Consider the following 20,184-nt stretch of genomic DNA (forward strand, 5'->3'; position numbering starts at 1 on the left):
CCCTCCTGGACCCCCTTGTTTTCAAGGGTTGTTTCCCAGGGTATGCTCTGGACTAGACTTCTGAATAGGTCAAAATCTGCCCTCCGGAAGTCCAGCGTAGAGGTTTTATTGTTGTTTCTCCTTGAATCTCTGAGTATTGAAAATTCTATTATTTCATGGTCACTATTTCCCAGGCGGCCTTCAACCACATCTCCCATCAGCCCTTCTCTGTTTGTAAACAGCAGGTCTAGCGGGGCCTTACCCCTGGTAGGTTCATTTACCAGTTGATGAAGGAAATTGTCCTCTATACACTCCAGAAAATTCCTAGACTGCCTCTTCTCTGCAGTACTGAGCTCCCAGCAGATATCCAGCAGGTTAAAGTCACCCACAAGGACAAGGGCTGACGATTTCGAGACATCTGCCAGCTGCTTGTAGAATATTTCATCCCCTTCGTCATCCTGGTAGGGCGGTCTGTAACAGACACCTATGATGATGTCGGCCTTGTTGGCCTTCCCCCTGATTCTGGTCCACAGGCACTCAACCTTATCGTTACTGATCTCAAGTTCAACAGAGTCAAGAGACTCTCTAACATATAAAGCCACCCCTCCACCTCTCCTACCCTGCCTGTTCTTTCTGAAGAGCACTCCAGTCATGCGAGTCATCCCACCACGTTTCTGTGATGGCGACTATATCATAGCCTTTCTACTGCACCATGGCTTCCAGCTCCTCTTGTATGTTGCCCATACCGCGTGCATTAGTGTACATGCACTTCAGGTGGGCTGTTGATTTAATTCTTAACTCAGGCTTTCCATCCTTAGGCTGATCACTGGAGAGCCCAGTTTCAACCCCTTCCCCCTTCAAACCTAGTTTAAAGCCCTCCTGATCAGCCACGGAATCAACTACGGAGTTGTGTTGTGCAGTATATCAACTATAGCGGCCACTGGAATTTTTGAATAGGAATCATTAGAAGAAATTAAATTTCTTATTCTTAGTGACCTTTATCAAGTCCCATGATGCATATGCATTATTTTTTTCCTTACCTGAAATTCTGATACTTTCATCCTAAGCAAGGTTAGCTAAGGATGATACGTTAAAAACACTGTATGAGAAGTGGTCAGTATTATTATGGCTTAAAAACGCCTCAATTAACACTTACGGGAAAAGAGTAGGATTTGATACAGAGAGTAACAGTCAAGCTGAAAACACACCTTTGCCGCAAAAACCTGTTTCTCAGTAGCTTAATAACATACCCGTAATAATTTGTCAGGGACAAAATAAAACTTCCAACATATGTACACCTTGAGTCTAATGTTAATTAAGAGCATTATCAGGAAGAGAGGAATCAAATAGTAGACAAGACTAGTTTGTGTGATTAATAAGCAAAGCATTAGAGAGGAGTCTAGTCCGGTATTGTTCTGGCTGAGATCAGAAAAATAACTCATACCCCTCAGAAATATGTTAGTGCACTCACTAACAACACATCACTGACAAGTTTAAGATGGTGTGTTTTCTATCATCCTTTGGAATGGATGAAAAAAAGGTACTTTTCAACTATGTCTATATCATCAGAAATCAAAAGCTTGACATACTAGAATTGACTAGTTGACATGCAACTGGTCTATTTGACTTGGTGGTGTTTGGTCATAGGTTAGACTCGATGATCTCAGAAGTTTTTTCCAACCTAATTGATTCTGTGATTCTGTGATGGTCAACATGTACATGCAGAGAGACCTTGAACTCGAATGTAGCCTTTTAGGAGCTGAACCTGAGATGGGAGAAAACATGGAATCCCATAAGTATGGGGGAATTTGAGAAGACTAATAAATTGGTCATTAAGAAGACTTACACAATGGTAAAGGCAAGATTTAGGATGATCACCTTCCTATTATTCTCTAGTCACCAGTCCTGAGGAATATGAATCCAATAACTGAGAAGCCTTCATGCAGTTAGTAAGCAATTCCTCACATCCCCTCAAAGGCAATTGAAGAATTGTGAATCTGACTTTTAAAGTTTGCTTACTTTAATATAGAGGGATCTGGTGCATCCTGGCGAGTAATGCCTTCCCTTATTTTGCTTTCCCTTGCCTTCCCTTCCCTTTCCTGCCCTTCTGTGCTCTGCCCTACCCTGAGTGATTTATTCACTGCATCAGTGCATTTAAAACATCAAAATGGACAGTATTGCTTCATACTTCAAAAGAAAAGTTTTTTTTAGGTTAACCCAATTTTTTGAATTCCCATTTTGAGACAAGAAGTCATGGTAAATAATTTTGACCCAAGCATATCACTAAGCCATTTCACCTTAAATATTGCTTTGCTAATTGTAATGAGCAATACTAGATGTTTAGTAAATAGCAAGTTAAATTAGATATAAATATTTCATTATTACAAACCACAAAATTTTGTATCAGGTAAACGTTTATAAATTGATACAGTAACATGAGAAGTTCTGTTTTTTGTTCTGAAGACAAATTATGTGTGGCATACAGAAAAATCTTTGGGGATGAGATAAAATGCATCAATTCTCTTGTCCTCATGTCACTCACCATCACAATTATTTAAATGACTCAGATGAATATATTCCTTTTTCTTATGTAGTGATTTGTGTGATAAGAGGGCAATGGAGTAATAAAAAGTGTATATTTCACTGCTGATTATCAAACAGTTTGCGCCTGAAATAAGTATGGTGAGTAATGGCATTTGCAAAATAAGTTTGCAAATGATGCTTGTAGACTTAAAGAGAGTCAAATACCTTGTAGAAAATAGTCCAACAAATATGTTGACAAATGAATCTAGGGCGACAGACTAGTGGGAACCAATGCAGTTTGGTTACTGTCTAACACAACTCAAACTTGAAACATCAAAGAAAATTGCCTGAGAATGTAAATTAAAAATTTATGCTGCTATTTTCCCTTCCTAATTTTTAATCGAAAACGTTAATGAAGTTATTTTTATAAAAAACCACCAAACCCCAAATCCAAACCAATCCAAACAGAAACCCCTCTACCATTTGTTTGAGTCCTTGAGTACTTTTAAAGGGATTTTAATTTGATTTGTCTATTTACACGACCTTAGGAAAATTAAGCATATTTACTTGGTTACTTTTCAAACATATTCACAGACAAAAATGCCTTAAGCAATTGTATAAGAAACACTGGTAAATTCTAACTGGAAAAATGCAAAAGGAACTGCTTAAAATTTCTATACAAGGGGATTGGAAAGTGACAGAAGCAGGAAAAACTTTTTTCCTTTTAACAAATTATCTAAGACAAATCTTGTAAAATTAAACTTGCCCTCCTAAGTTAAGGGCAGATATGTCAAACCATGAGTAAAGTAGTATACTAGAAAAGGGATGAAAAGTTAAGAACTTCATCCCTGAAGATAAATCAATGACCCAATAGATACAAACAGACCAAATAGATACCAGCACAAAGTATGCAAATATTGTAATAAAGTTAAATAACTTGCCAGCAACTGAGTACTAAAGCTATGCTTTCCAGTCTAACTATACCTCTGGAAGATTTGTCTTTAAAAAGAGACAAAATCAGAAACTGGCACTATTCAGACTAGGAAGAATCAAACAAAGAAATATAAGTAGGAATTTCAGAAGCTCCCAGCTCCACAAAAGTCTTTGTAGATGGGCCCTGCAGAGGGGTACGACAGCTTTGACAGCCTGAAGGAGCCCTCGCTCCCTTTTGTTTGCAGCAATCTGTTTTGAGCTGGACTAGTTCCTTGGTGTGCAAAGGAACATGTAATGTTCAGGTACAATTTTGGGTCATGTGCCGTGTTTTTTGCATAAAGAATAATGTTTTATGCCAATGGACAGTTATATCTTACTGTAAAGCTGTGGCCCCAGTGCTGGTCAATGTCATGGCTCCTAACTTCTGGTTCCTTGCCTTCAAGACACATACGTCTCAATTCTGTGCTACATGCTGAGGCTACTGTGAATCTAGAGCCACTCAGAGCTGCCCAGTAACACATGCTGAGGTGTGGAATCTATGCTAATTCCTGATCCCTTTGGAGGGATCAAGTATGTCCTAGCTCTTGATTTCACAGCCTGCTTGGACACTCTCTGAAAAAGAAGAATCTACACCTAAAGTTGGTTTTTAAAAAAAGTAATTATTAAATGGAAATATGAGAAGGATTCCTTTTGGCTAGTAGCTCCAGGATCAGAGCTCTCACCTGGGAGCTGCAAGCACTTGGTGCTAGTGCCTTTTTTGCCTGAAAGCTCACCCCAGCAGACCAGTCTGATGACAAAACAACTGTTCAGAATTTATCCCTCCCTGTTGAACCTTATATTGGATATTTAAAGAGCTTTCAGCCTGAAAAAAGCAGCATGAAAAGCAGCAGGACTCGACAGAGTAGTTATTCACAGTGGAGAAGGAAGAGGAGGAGTCCAGGCACCAGCAACTCCGTCTCCCTGGCTTAGCCCTGGGCAGCAGCACCAACCATGCCAAGTGGAAGCAGCTGATCCAGTCTTCATGGATGTCCTAATGAACCAGCACGCTACAAATTCACAGAACAGATTGAATCCTTCGGGCAGTGTAGACTAATGTTTATCTAGGCTTAGGATCCAGATGGGGCTCAACTCAAGATAGGTGTTCTGCTGGTCAGTGCTGTCAAAATCAGATATTTTTAAAACCTTCAGGCTTGGGAGCTTTTAATCACTAAAAGTCATCTTTACAATTTCTCTCTCTCTTTTTTCTTTTTTTTTTTTAATTAACTATCAAGCTTCAAGGTTCCTGGTTCCTGAGGTCTGTTTAAATAACTAAACCTTTTTGTGGAGATGGGCCTCAGTGATAAAAGGGTTATTTTCATTCAGGCCCCAAATTAATCTTGTATCTTGTGACTATTCCTGAAGGACATTTTCAACTCAGAGGCAAACACCTAGAACCCTACTTTTTTGGAGAACCTACAGGAATTCAGATGATTTGGCCTCTTTATTTATAAAGCTGCCTCATTTATAGACCCATCTTTTCATTATTGAATTTCTTGGTTCATGGTATATTTATGGTATTCCACTTAAGTGCTATTAATATCTTATTTATTTTAGCATGCATATATCCACATATTATTGCCCAATGAACTTTAGATTATAAAAGTTGTACTCAATGCAGTCTTAACTCACTCCCAACCATCAGGAAAGTAAATATAATTCAGTTCATGCCTATCATAAATAACAGCTTGAAATCCGTGTTGTACAGAAAAAGCTATGCTTACCATCAGCAGCCCTTTATAAGCGTAGACAATCCCAAGCCAAATTGTCATGTGGGTGTTTTCGCAGTGCTCCAAGATTGGTCGGATGGAGATGTCTCTGCCTGCAGGGTCCGGCTGCAAAAATAAAATAAGAAATATTTGGATTCAGATTCCCTTTGCATTCACACCTCAGTGGATCTTAAATCTATTTTCAGTTGATTGAGGATGTGTAGAATACAGAGTGGACAACTTTAAAATAACTTGTGATGAGTGCAGACCCCTGAACCTGCAGAGAAATACGGTGAAAAACAAGGATCTGAGGAAACAGTTGCATGACAGCTACCACATGGTGAGGTCACATCTACTGCAAAACAGAAAGAAAATGTCTGAAGTCACTCTGTATTTAACACTGTCAGTCACATTTATCAGCTTTAGGACGTCTAATTTTTCTACAAGGCAAACAGCTTGAAAGCACAGGAATGAAAATGAATGTATTTAAATTCATCTTTCCTTTCACCTGTGGTTCTTGTGTCACTGGCAAATGGCTGATAAACAATGTATGAAACATTGCTGTGTTTCAGGTGTTTTTTCATTGATAACCATGAGCTAAATCAAAGATCATTTACTATGGAAACTACAACAGTAGCTTAGAAGAGAGCATAAATCATAAAAATAAAATAAAAAAGTCCTTTAGAGCCAGGGATTGCCTATAAAAAATGCAATACTGCTGGAAGCTTTGTAGCCTTCCATTTATTTTGAAAAGGAGATTGTATAATATTGCAGAGTCAAGAGGACTTGGATACTATCAGGACTGTTTGTATGAAGACTGAGAAGAAAAACCTTCAAGAACCAACCCTTGCTCTCTTCACCTTTTTTTTGCTTTTTAAACAGGGGAAAGAACATACAGAGCAAAGGGGTACTAGCTACTATTCTGTGTGCAATTAGAACATATATTAGGATCTGGTCAAACCATTAAACTGTTTGTTAATGATGTACGTTATATAAAAACACAAGGATCTTTTTGTATGTGATTCTAAGAGATCTTGTTTTACTTATATACCACAGAACACTCCTGTTGGCTATTCTGAGACATGTGTACCTGCAGTCTGTCGTGCTTTACATAATATTGAAAGCTATTTTTCCTTTCTACTCTGAAACACTGTATCTGAACTTCAGCCAAACTAAGATCAACCCAGACATACCTGGTTGTCTCAGTGGGCTTTGCAAATTTCCTTTTTGATGAACAACATGAGTAAAATGTGTCATACAGAAGTATAATGACTATTATATAAGAAAAAATAATGTTTTTACTAATGTAGAATGAAATGTAGAATTGTATGTAGAAGGACTTTGGAAGGATCTGAATAATTTCCTAAAGCTTATTCTTGCTGCTTCGGATGGTGCATGACTTTTGCCATGAATTTCAGTGGTCACAGCATTAATCTGCATCTCACTTTCTTCCACTGGTATTTTTGTATGTGTGGCACTGCCCCATACCTCATATACTGTAAAAAAATAATGTAACAAATAAGTACATAGATGGTGGTGGAAAAAACCCAAACAATCTTGTGCTATGCACTGCAAAGTGAAAGGATTCACAATTTTCTTTGCAAATCCTTCAGTAGGCAAGACATTAACATTTAAAACCTATTCCTATCCTGGACTTCTGTAGAAACCCTGAACAGCAAAATAAAGCTCTTTGAAAAAAGATGTCTTAAAATAAAATAAGATAAAACTGACGGCAGCAATATTAAGTCTCCCAGAGAGACTCCATCCTAATGGTTGATGATGTCAGGCAAACAACCATTAGCTGAAGAACTGAAATGACTGTAAGCATTAAGTGCCATCCACAACATTTAAGATGTTACAAATGTTTGTCTGGGGATCAGTTGAACTCCCTTATTCTCCATCATCAGTGACACAAGCTCAATGTTAAATTTTAGGTACACTGAAAACACTGTTTCACATCAAAGTTACAACCTGTTATGTTCAACATAATTTCTTTCTATTACGAAGTAAAGTTCACAGGAGAAATCATTCACACAGAGCTCTGAATATGTAACTGATGTGTGAACAGGACTGTACGGCAGAGTCATTTTTCTGAAATTCTAAATTACACCTAAGCCTACCAACAACTTCATTCCTCATGGTCTGGAATTACGGAAGTTACATAAAACTTAAGGATGTGGTCATCAGACTGTTTTCTTTATTTTTTCCTTCACACTGATGAGTCAGCACAAGAGTCTCTCTTTGTTTCCCCAGTTCCATATCACTCCTGTCATGTATTCCTTCTATTTTGGTTTCATCCTTTTCTGAAACAAGAAAGTATATAAATAATTTAGTCTTCCACCTGGTGCAATGAACAATGTGATGTGGTTCATTTCACTTGTTCCTGTTGAAAACTCCAGTCACACTTGGACTGAAGGATTCCACCACTTTTAACCAGCTATAAGTAACTGGAATAGTTCCTTGTTTCTAAGAATATTACTGAAATGAAAACTGCTATTTGATCTGTGGCAGATTATATTTTTACTTTCCCTATGTGGGTATTCTCTAATTTTATTTGCTTCAAAATTGGAAAGCATATGTCCATTCATTACTCAAAAACTCTCTTTAAAGACCCAGGCAGAAAAATGATGAAATGGAAAACATAACTTGTTTTCAAATACTATTAGAGAAAAACCATCATTTCCTTAGTAGGAAGTTTGTCAGATTTTGTGAGGCATGATAGTTTAAAATTTATGTTAATTAAATAAAACAGTGTTTGGGAGATAGGGAAATCTCGTGAAGTGCTCTAGTGGGAGCAGGGAAAGAGGATAATGATTGCAGCATTAGCAAAAATGTACATGGGGCAGCACTTTTTCAAAACAATTTCCAGATCTGCTAGGTAGTGGTATTTTAAACAAAAGTTTACCAAAGTTCTGTGCATGTGGAGTTAAACATTGACAGGTAGCAATAATTTTACAGTGAACTGATTTTGCTGATTACTTATTGCTACTGCAAAATGACATTCCTGTTATACTGCTTTTAATTTGCCATTTTGTTTCTTCACTGATTTTGCATGAATTAACTAATCATAGCAAAAAGCTGGGTTAAAAAAAATATGATATTTTCTGATGTCAAAAGAATTTTTAAAAACTCTACAATTACAGCTGAATGGGACACTTGACTGACCTCTCTAATCATCCACCATTTGTGCACTTTGTTACTGCTTTAGAGAGGATGACAACATAAATGCTACCAGTGATTATATATGTACTGGAAATTTGCCCTTTCCTTTTATAGAAAACAGTCTCAATGCCCTTCAGATGTCATTCTCAAAAGCCTGAAGACCTTCTGCCTTGTGATTAGTCTGAAGCTTTCCTACCTCTTCTGAAACCTAATAAGATTTCTGACACTGACATCAATTTCTGGAGTGCTTTCAGCAGTTGAACATAAATAGTTTAATCTGTTCACTTCATACAAGAGTTGTGTATCATCACCAGTAAAATGCTTGTTTTACATGAGATCAGCTAGGTCTAGAAAGCAACCCAAACCGGTAAAGAGATTATCCACAGAAAGTTTATATCCTCTGTGTGTGTGTGTTTAAACTATTATTAGTCAATTCTGTAGGCCTCTGCTCTTCAGTCTGCCTGGAGTGCTGGCAAATCCTCATCATAACAGGTGAGTGACGGCTTAGATGGGTATTGCCAGAATGACAATTGAAGCTTAAAACTACCTGGAACCATCAGGGAAATTTCCAGGAGAGACCCTGTGATGACAGAGACTGCTGAGTGCCTCCTACCTTCCTACATCCCCTCCAAATAGCTGAGCAGCACCGAGACTCTTGTTTCCTTCGCGTATGTATGGATTGCAATACCAAACTACAGGCTTGATTTAGGTTGTTTTTCAAAGTGTCCTGTGTTAGGGAGGCAGAAAGACAGTGTTTCAAGTGCAAATGCCATTTTAATTGAATGGTTATGTCCATTTCCTTTAAGAATCTGGTTCCACTTGAATAAACAAATTTATTCAATGAATTCCTTGTCTTAAGCTCAGGTGTGGGAAAACAGGACAAAACAGACTGAGGCACCTGTGCCTTCTGGGCACGATGATGCTATATGATCTATATAGAAACAGCTCTTATCTCTTTTATTTTGTTTTATTTTATTCTATAGCTATAATTTATTAGTGGCTACTATAGTGGCCAAAATCCCCCTGGAAAAGGGAGATATTTGTATGATGGCTAATGTATCTTTGACTTATTTGTTCTTTATAGCCATTCCTTTTCTATAGCTCCACAGAGGTCTTAAAAGGGTCTATGTTCCATGGGAAACTTCCTCCAGCAAATGTCCAGGAAGAACAGAGTGGGCTAGTACACAGTATTCAAAAGTCCTTGACCTTCCTAAAGTACTACTTTTACACGGTCACTTCTTCAGGTCCCTTGGTCAGTACAGTAGATGATTCTATGTACAGAATTGTGGTGTTGCTTGTGTGACAGAGCTTGCAGGTGGTCAATCTCAGCACGCATGAGAAGAAACTTTGCAGATCTCTGTTGTGACACTGTGCCATTTCTGAAACTGCAGTTTCACCAGTGAGAGAATCAGAACATTAGGCCCCAGACTTTTCCGGAGATGGATGTGGAACATAAGGTAAATAGTTGCAGCTTCTGTTTACTAGGTTTAAAATAAACTGTGCAGTCCCCATAGTACAGGAAAACACAGGATCATACTCTCCTGTCACACTGTTAACATGTTAACATACCATCCCAGTGTCTGTTTTATCTTCCCTTTAAATGGTTTCAATCGAACCAGCATGAATTAGATAACTCTGGCATTTTTAGTTTGGCACATTTAACAGTCATATGGAGCTCAACTGTGATTCTTTGTCTTAAAATTCAGACTTTGCTAAATTAGAAGATCATCCTTACTTCTTAAATTAACCTTTTTTTTTTTTTTTATTTAAGGATAATTATAGTTGGCTTATTCTATAAGTTCTGTAAAGGTGTTCCACAAACAGATTTAAACAGTTTGAGCATGCAGTGTGAAATTGAGAGCTAGGCTCTTAATTACTGATGAAAAGAGAAAAAGAAGGATCAGATTCTGTTGACTTTCCAATTACTTAATAATTTGAAGGCATTTTTACAGCAAAACAACTGCGATATGAGAAAGAGAGTTTCCAGGAAATGGATCCCTTTTGTTTCATATATTTTTTATGTTGTGCAGTCATAGCTTCCACTAATGCAAATTAGGAAATGCAATACTAAACTGGGGTAGCTCATTTGGAATATCTTCCAATTAAAAATTTGGTAGAGTAAAAACTTGTTTGTCTTTGTTCATATTTAAATTTGGGTTCAGATACATTACGAATCACACTGCTTGTTATGCAGTAGCTCAGCCAAGTACAAAACTATTACTGAATTCTTACAGTCCAGTGGCCAGTTTAATTTCTCTTCAAGATTAATTGAGAAGTTTGAACTTTTCTGTAACATTATAATGATTAAGAACTGAGGTATGAAGTGTTTCAGGACAGAAGATCTGAATGCACGTAGATCTGAATGCACACCCCTTGCCCTCGTGACATGAACTAAAGGATATCTTTAGGTTGTCCAGGGGGATTACAGGGCATTTTCTGCTTCAGTCATTTTCTTCCCACCCTACCTGAGTCAATGGACTGGATTTTAAGCGTTATCTGGCTGCATAAAAACTTCAACAGCTAAACTCTTCCCACAATTCAAAAGAAATCCCGTTTATTTTTTAATTTCTAAAAAAAAAAATAATTCTAAGTGGTATTTTAGTATGGAACAGTAACTCTGTAATGGCTGGCTACCTAGAAATCATGACACAATGAAATGACATTTGCCAGAATATCAATATATATATATTCTTATTTTTTATCCAGTCATTTTTCTCAATTTGGTTTTCTAAAGAATAAAAAAAGATGTACCATGTAAGTCAGGGAAAAAAGAAATAATACACTGAGGGCTTCAAGGATATTGACGATGCTATTTTACATTACTCAGCTTGTTACATATACAGAATCCAGGTCTAAACTTCCAAGTGGATGGGAGCAAAGAAAGACAGGAAAAAAAACCCAAAGTGTCAAAGATAACCACTGTAATTCCTACTATCCCAAAACAATAAATTTTGGTAATACAGACACAGTGATATCACTCTGCAATATATTTAAAAGAAACTTACTTTTTAGGTCCCCATCTGTCTTTTGTATAAATAATTCCATAAATCAGCGAGTGTACATACTGTAAATTAACATGATTTAAAGATGATAAAATGCCAGGAGAGCTATTTATAAGCTCTTTTATAGTGAATTTGTCCATACACTTACTTATAGAAAAAATCTCCCATCAGCATTATTTATAACATCACTTCATGAGTTTTATTTTCCTGTTGTGGTGGTTGATTTTGTTTAGATGAAACTGGTTTTTGAGAGCCAAAAGGTTCCCAGAGATTTCTTGCTATTTTTATTAAGACCATCCCCTAATCCAAGCAGTTTCGTTTATTTGCATTAACATAAAATGCAAAATAGTAGTTTTGACTGAGTAAAGAAACCCCTGTGATCCCTGCGAACAACTGTAGACTAGGAAATGAAAGGGAAAAGGCAAAATTGGCTTGTATCATGGAGTGTTTCAAACAACTGTGACTGAGTCTTCCCACTCCACTCAGCTATTGCTTCAGTAGAAATTTCACATCATATTATTTCCTCAGAGAATGTTGCCCCAATTGCATATCTAGTGACTGGATAATGAAACGTTTCCATGTATGTGCATGAAGGCAGAGGGACAAGTGTTACAAAGACTTAATAAAGTATTCTGAGCAGTAGAACACGTCCTTTTCTGTGAAGGGAGGGCAAAGGGCTAAGATGTGTAAGAAAAGTAGGTCAGAGGAATGAAGACCTTTTTCACTATCCAGACCCTCTTGCGCTGCACAGATTCTTCCAGAAATGTGCTCTTCTTGGTATCAGCTTCACAAACTGAGTATGAGTATTTTCCCCTCCTCTCCCATGAAGCTGCCCAGAACTGTGCCTCACAAGCCGGACTGGCAGTTGTTTCCATTTTTTTTAACTTTCCTAGCTAGATTTCCGGCTATGCTGGAGGCCACGCCAGTCACTCCTTCTGGTGACTGAAGGAATTCAATATCTCCTTGCTTACGGTAATGGAAACAGACAGCTTTCTTCTGGAACTATGGCAAATGCATAAAGAAGAAGAGTAGAGCCAAACCACAGGGGACAGCCATGAGCAAACTGTTTGGGTGGCCCCAGATGGAACCAAGGAAGAGGCTCTTTTTGCAGATAATGGGGCTTTTTTTGCTAGCGGGTAGGTTTTGGGTTGCAGGCAAGGATATGACTTACCATCCTTTCTGTGGCACTCAGAGAAATGGGATTTAACACCTTTCCTGTAAGTAAGGCAGGTTTGCAACCAACAACAAGCAGAATCTATCATCAGTTACTTTTTCCTGTAAGAAAAATGCTCAGGTCCTCTATTGTGCCCAGCTATTTGGGTCAAAGAGGAAAAAAATCTCACCTCTATGATCATCCTATATTTTCTGGTTAATGCTATAGTTTTTTTGATCTATGGTTTATGAAAATGTTTGTTACTATGCTTATTTACATTGCAGTGACAACAGCAACAAATGGATGCTGACTTCTCGAAGAAAGTGAAAAATCCATTCCTTAAGAGGATGTAAAAAGATACATATGAGGTGTGGGAGAAGAGAGAAGAAGCATAATATGGAGTTGTATGACATTTTCAGAGCCAAACATCATTGGAGACCACTATCACCCTGTGCAGTCACTGGTAAATTAATAGTTTCTGGGCAGGGGCAAATAAAAAAAGAATTATTTCTTAACATTAAGGAACATTTTAACTTCCTCAGTTATTCTTTTATATTCTCCAAAATGGTAAGATGGTGGTCCACTAGCCTACTGGAGGATTTTCTGTTATTTTTATCACTGTCAAGTCTTTCCATTGTTTTCAAAAATTTTGAGTGAAATTTTTAACTTCTAAATGCTAAGACTAACTTAATAAGTATAATCCCATAATTACATCATTATAGTTGTAGCAGAAGCATGTACATCTCCTCCAAAGTCTGTCTAAAATTAGGTAATCCAACTTCTCCATCACAAAAGCTGCCATCTTAAATCAACTCCCGGTTTCTCGTTGACAGTCAAATGTAAGGTGCATCTCAATATACAGAAGTACATGAAAATATTTGTCTTTCATAATAATTTTGAAGATTTCAATTTTTTCTCCCACCTTGCAACACCAGTAATGTATCAGATATAAACATTTTTACACACATTTTTCAACCAAAGAATGGGTGAATGAATAAATCAATAAAGGTCAAGTCAACAGAAATATTTTGATTGCTTCAAAAGATTTAATTTGATTTTGACCTTCTAAAACTGCTAACCTTCTTTGATATAACCTAACTCCATTTTGAGAAGAAAGGTCATGCTGAATTCAAAAGAGATGTTCTTTAGTTAACAAAGGTCAAGAAGAACATTTTAGCACTTTTCTACCAAAATAATTTTGCATGAGGAAACTGACTGAGATTGCCTTTTTTTTTTTTAACAAGTATATAAATCTTACAACTACACTACGTTTTCTGAGAAAAATATCTCAATACTTAAATTAAGGAATATCATCAACAATAAGATTGCAAATCCACCATCTTGAAAATTACCTGTGAATGTTCACACTTGCTAGTATAACTGATCCTGTATCAGAGCAGTGACACCAATGAACGAACCACACAGCTTTACAACTTTTACTGGCACAATTATGCCAGCAAAGCCTACAGACTGGAGGCCAGGACAGGTGATTAAAGGCACACAAAGTATGCCTTCATCTTTTGTAGAGTCCTGCTTCAGGTATGAAAGATGTAGGCCTCAATAAACTAAAATTACTCTCATAATCTTAAATCTAAGAATCTCATTAGTCTTTCCCACCTTAAAGAAAGACTCTGAAGTGAGGCTTAGTGTTTCATAGTTATATTGACATTACAGTTAAATTATACCATCTTAACTGTTTTATCTTCAGCAAAACACAGTATATAGATTTTTCTTGCATTAGCTTCAGTTTGAAATAAAACATCTCTTTTAGAAAAAACATTCAGTGACAATGAACTTACATAGCTCTTGCTGAGCCAATTCTGTTGACTGCAAAAAAAAGGACCTAATTTTTCTTCTTATGTCTAAAATGAATAAGGTTCCCTTAGTTCTTACTATGTTTTGTCTACTGACTTGAAAGGCTGCATAACAAAATTTTGTTCCTATCTTGGTATTTACAGATTTTGGCCCAATAAACTCTTCATTTAGTCCTTGATCACCCACATGTTTTTTACCATGGACATGTTTTGTCTTTATTAACATGTTTTATTGGTCTTCAATGGATCATTGGACCAGCATGTTTCCTGAAGACTGGAATGGAGCATGCTAAACCCTGCAGACATATCCAGTATTAATACCATCATAATACCTAAGGTCGGGTTAGATCAATATATATATATATGAAATCACAGATGCCATAAAATGTCCCAATTTCTCTTTATTCTAAATGGATAGACAAATATGAAGATAGTTTAAAAGCTACAGAAAAGAAAAAAGATAATTTTGAATCTTATTCACCAAATACTTCTCTTGACTTCATATGAATATTTGGCATGAGTAGGAACCCATAATAGTTCCACTAAGGTAGCTTGAAAGTTACATGCCCCCAAAACACAAAAAGAATAGCAGTTACAGGGATTTTTGATTTTTCCATTACGCCTTTCTTCTACAAATAGCTATTTCGGTGTCACTACTTCTATTGACGTTATTCAGAGCAAAGTAGGTAGTCATGGGAATTTTTTCTTTCTCTCAGTTCAGTAAAACTTTTATGCAACATTTTTCTTAAATAATTTATCTTCTTTCAGCATCTGTCAGACCAGATTTGATTTAACACAAGTCTACCACACACTTTAAATGTTGCAGGTCCTTTGCTCTGATATACAACAGAAGAATTTTCAGTTTATAAAGCAAGTCAATGTGAAACAAAACCTAGCAACCATAAAATCCATTTTATATTTCCATAGATTTTTGTTAAATTCCAAATCATATAGTTTTTTTGTTTTGTTTTTGAAACATATTTGATATATATATGTAGCACAAGCAGATAACTCTGAACATACTCTGCCTTGCAATTCCTAAATCTTCTTGACAAAAGCAGTACATTTGCTTATTTTTAAAGTTTTTTTTCAGTGAATTCTTGCATTAGAAGATCTTGACAAGACAAAATGTTTACTTTCAAACTAAAGAATTTATTGGAAATCCTGATCTGTAACGATTCTCTGATGTATTTTTATATATTTTTTTCTATAACTAAATATACAGTGTATATCTATAGCTATACATTTTTCACTTGTCATGAGCACTTGAAGCTGTCCCAGTAGGTAGAAATGATCTTACCTACAAGCATCTTCCTAGTAGAGGTGTATCATACTGTGTCAGGCATCAGCATGTTTCAGGAAACTGTATTGTTCCAGTACTGGCAGTAAAGCTTGTAATCTTTACTGGACTTGAAGAATTTATTGAGATGATTATTTCTGTGGTAAAGTGCTTCCATCATCCTCTGAATCTATCTATCATTTTTTTTAATGGAGTGTACTTAGCAACTTTATCATTCATCCTGTTATTTTTTAGGGATGTCCATTGCCTACTGCATCCCTATTGCAGTTTTATTTTAGCAGGTGAGCACGTGTAATTCTTACAGAGCATTTCCAAAGCTGCCATGAAAGCCATCAAAAACTCTTTCTCAGCATAGCCCCTGACAGCTTACATTTACACCCAAGTTTTAATTTCTGAGATCAAGGCACTGAAGAGAAACAGTAAGCGGTTGATGCCTTTGTTCTTGATGCCACTTTTCACTGCTCACTGAGAGACCATCAGACGACAAGATAAGCACAGGGAGACAGGCATTATTACCACGAGGGCAGGAGAAGCAGCACATTTCTGAACAGTGATGGCTGGTGTCAACTTGGGTTTTCTGACTGTCATGGTTTGAGATAGCCCCATAATCCAATCCCCTAGCTCCATTCCCCCCTCCCACATCTCAACCTAATGTGAGATGGGTTTTTTCCAGACAAAACACACCAGACTCAAAGTGGGGGAAAGGGAATATATTACAATGACTGTACAAATAAATACCATATCAAATTATACACATGATCACAACTATCTCTACCATAACATATGTATTTACAGTGGATCAGATCTCTTCTCCCCTCCAAATAAAAGTCCAGGAGGGAAAGAAGGACAGATCCCTTTCAGTCTCTGAACGGCAGCATCTTCTGAGGCAGCAGTCTGTCTTCTTCTCCACGTGCAGCAGCTGATAGCTGGATTTCTGCCAGCACTCACGAGGGAGGTATTCAAACCTCTCTCGGCCCCATCGCCTCCAACCGAGGGGTCTTCCGTGGGCTTCGTAACCCCAGACAAGGTCGTTTCACCACGTCATATCACGAAGACACAGGGGGGTCTTCGTGACGGTCTGGTATCTCCAGGAGACTCAGCTCCTTGCAGGGCCTCTGTGCCCTGTCTCTCAGGCTGCCACCGTGGCAGCAGTGCAAGGGGGGGGAAGAGCCAAGGTCAACTCCCCCCGCATTCCTCTGGCCGTCCCGGTCCAGCTCCGGGACGCTCTGAGCTTCTCAGCTCCTCTCTCTCTCTGGTGCTGCATGTCTAAAACTCTTCTCCTTAATAGGAGTCCATGTCCCTCTTCTCCAAGAGGGGTCTCAAGGGAGTTTTAGGGGATCTGGTACAGTCTTACCCCCAGAACTCTGTCTCTCAGGCTGCTGGCTCTCTTTCTCCCGGCTCTCCTTCCAGGAGTCCTTTCTCTGGTGCTGCATGTTGCTTCTGCTGCTCCTTCAGTTCAGGTCCTTATCTCCTGTCTGGCTCTCTGCCACCGTTTCTCTGGTGCTTGCCGGCTGCTGCTCTGCGCCCATGGAGAAAAACATCTCCCGGCATAACCACAGGCACCTAGCCCAGCTTTATGCTGTTCCAGGTCCCCGCAGCCCCCCAGCCAGGGGCTGGGAGGCCCCAGAGGGCCCAAGGGGCTCAGAGCCCCTTCCTCGTGGCTCTACAACATGGCCACCTCTCCCACAACAAAACTACAACTCTTCTTTTCCGGTGAGCTTGTGGGATGTTGACATTTTTGCAGGAGCGCCCATTGGACAGAACTCCAAAACTTCCAGGGGTTTCCACCCCTTGGGGTCTACCACTTTTCTAGCCTCTGGGGGAAAACAAGATTCAAACCATGACACTGACTTGGCATTCACCTGCTTTGTAATATCCACCTACAGCCACTAACTAGCCCGTCACACATTCCTGAACAAACCTCTTCTGTTTGAGCTACCTGAGCAATTATAATGCTGTCACCATATCCCCCTAAAGGTAGCAGTGTGACAAGACTTTAGGACAGGTGGGAGGTGTGACTTTCTGGCACTTTACACTGGGCTGTGTGTGGCAGTGCTATAGGAATCCTTGGAGCAGGACCAGCCTGAGTAGCTGGGTAAGCAGTAGCAATATGGCCCCAGGAAATCTCAGTTTCGCTGATGTGCTCTGAGAAGCTGATGAAAATGCAGAATGTTCTGCTACAGAGCTCTTAGTTGATCTTCCCTGAAGTAAATCCACACTGAGGATCTCTGGAGCAGGTATGGTAAGAGCAAAATGATCCAACTCAGCAAGGTTAGATGTCTTGGCTCCTCTGCTGGAAGAAGCTTTCCTTACCATTGAGAAACTGAAGCTTGAGCTGGTGTTCACAACTCATCTGAGGCTTGAAAAAGGGTCAGTGGTGACAATTCTCAATCACTTGATTCTCTATACAGCAGAGTAGATTTTTGTTAAATTAATCAGGAAATTAAGTAAGAATCTCACAAATCAAGGATAGAAATAAACCTTGGGAGAAATACTGAGATCTGATAGAACAAGGGAAATATGAAAATTGAAGAAGACTGAAACATTAGACATTTTGGTTCAAGAAGACTGTGGGGAAGAAAGGAAATGGTGGTGAACATAGTCCATTCTGTCTGCCAAATTAAGGAGAAAGGGAAGAGGGAGCTAAAACGGAAAGTGGACAGGTTCACATGCTCCTGTAAATAGCGTTTCCTTCTATCACTTCCTGCACCAAGTGGGGTGTGAATTGATTCAATATAAATTTCATACACAGTCTCCCTGTTAACATATACACACCAAAAAAGGAAAGAATTCTTTCTGCAACCTGTTCAATATATTAAAAAAAAGAGTATCTCTTAATGAACTTTTATAAAAGCGATTTTTTTTAAATGTGTTTGTATAAGTAAATGTGTGCTTTCATGGCAACAAGGCCTGATATTCCAACAATAACCTTGACATTACTTTGTGAATACATGAGGCATTCAATAAAAAAAAAATAGGAATTATTTGTTAGAGACGGAAAACTGCTTTCTTAGGAGGTGGTTGAAGGCTATGAAATCTCCCTCTATAGGAATCAAAAACTGTATTACTGTTTTAGAAAGAGGAACTCCTATTGAGGCAAAACACAAATGCATTGTTTTGAGCTTGACTTAACAAAACCAATGTTTATTAAATTGAAAAATATCCATCCAATATTACTGTCCAGGGACAAATGGACAGAGAAAGACACGCGATAGTTTTCATACACTTGTTTCTGAATAGACAAGTATATCCACCACTGAGTAGTGCTAGGATATCTTCAATGGGGTGAACAAATGTAAAAAATTTGAGTGGACCATGATTAAGCTAACCTGTTAAAATTAAAACATCAGAATTTATGTATAACTTATTGTGAATATGTAGCATGATTTGTTTGCATACAGTTTAGGGGTTAGAATATTTATTGTTTATAAAAAAATTTGAAAGAGCCACCGAAGGTGTATTCATACTATTATTTTCAGGGAAAAAAACCCAAACAAATTCTTACCTTAAATTTCAGAATATTACAGTTTTTACCTGGACTTTTTATCACAGTTGAAATTTACAAAAACCCATTCTGTACAGTTTATGATATGTAATTTATGATAGCCTTCTCCAATTAAATAGAACCAGATTCCACAAATAATTCTTTTCTGTAGTAATTTGGGCAACCCATCGAATAATTAATTAAGCAAAAATTACTTGAATAATGTAATCTAGTGTTTCAAAAGCCAAAATAGTTCACATTATCCAATTGTATGTTAAATAGCACCTTAGTAGTGTATGAACAAATTGTCACAATATGGCCCTATGCATTTAAGTTTTTATGGAGGCATATTAACTTCTTATTGTTCTTTTGAATACGTTTTTCTCCTTAAGAAATAAAGTATGTGGTATCTCGGTTACTATATCTGCTAATTATGATTAAATAAAAGGTTTCAATTTTCAATGTAGTATTTCTAAATACATTCCTTTCAAATACTGTACCAAATATAATAGTCACAATATGCAATTTAGAATGAATCAAGCAACCATGAGTCTAAACATTGAGATATGCATTGTTCACATGTGAATCAAATCAAACTCTAAGGATCAGTATCTCTTGTGACAAGCAATAAGAAGCTTCCTCCAAGTCTCTCTGATACATATTAGCCGTGTAAATATGTTCTTTTTAATTAAATGTTCTTTTTAAGATGCAGATGTTATAGTTTATTTTCTATTCCCAACGTATTTTCACTAATATGACACGTTGTTCTCTGTTTTATAGACTTTAATATGTTCTCTCTATGTTTGCCAAAATAGTCTCAAAAGAATCCAGTAACATCTAACTCTATGGCTAAAATCATTTGCCTATGCCACGGGTTACAAACACACAGTATGTAGCATACAGATTGAAATCAAATCCATGAGGTACCATTTGTTGCTTCTGGATTTTTTTTCTGGAATATTTTACTTGGCGGAGAATTAATATAAAAATGTACCTGGAATTCTCTGATCAAACACCTGCCTATATGGACATAAGAGTATCTTTACTGGCATCTCCTAGAACAGATGTGGGGTTATCTGCACATGTGAA

General features: G+C 37.6%; 1 protein-coding gene across 1 annotated transcript in view; it reads right to left on the bottom strand.

Annotated features, from left to right (window-relative positions):
• GABBR2 (gamma-aminobutyric acid type B receptor subunit 2) overlaps positions 1-20,184 on the bottom strand; it is a 370,340-nt gene that overhangs the window by 39,805 nt on the left and 310,351 nt on the right. Inside the window, exon 14 of the mRNA XM_018069987.2 lies at positions 5,196-5,306. Coding sequence (XP_017925476.1) covers positions 5,196-5,306 — 111 coding nt within the window. The remainder of the gene's footprint in view (positions 1-5,195; positions 5,307-20,184) is intronic.

This window comes from Manacus vitellinus, unplaced genomic scaffold (genome assembly GCF_001715985.3).
Source record: "Manacus vitellinus isolate BGI_N305 unplaced genomic scaffold, ASM171598v3 scaffold_17_pilon, whole genome shotgun sequence".
NCBI lineage: Eukaryota > Metazoa > Chordata > Aves > Passeriformes > Pipridae > Manacus > Manacus vitellinus.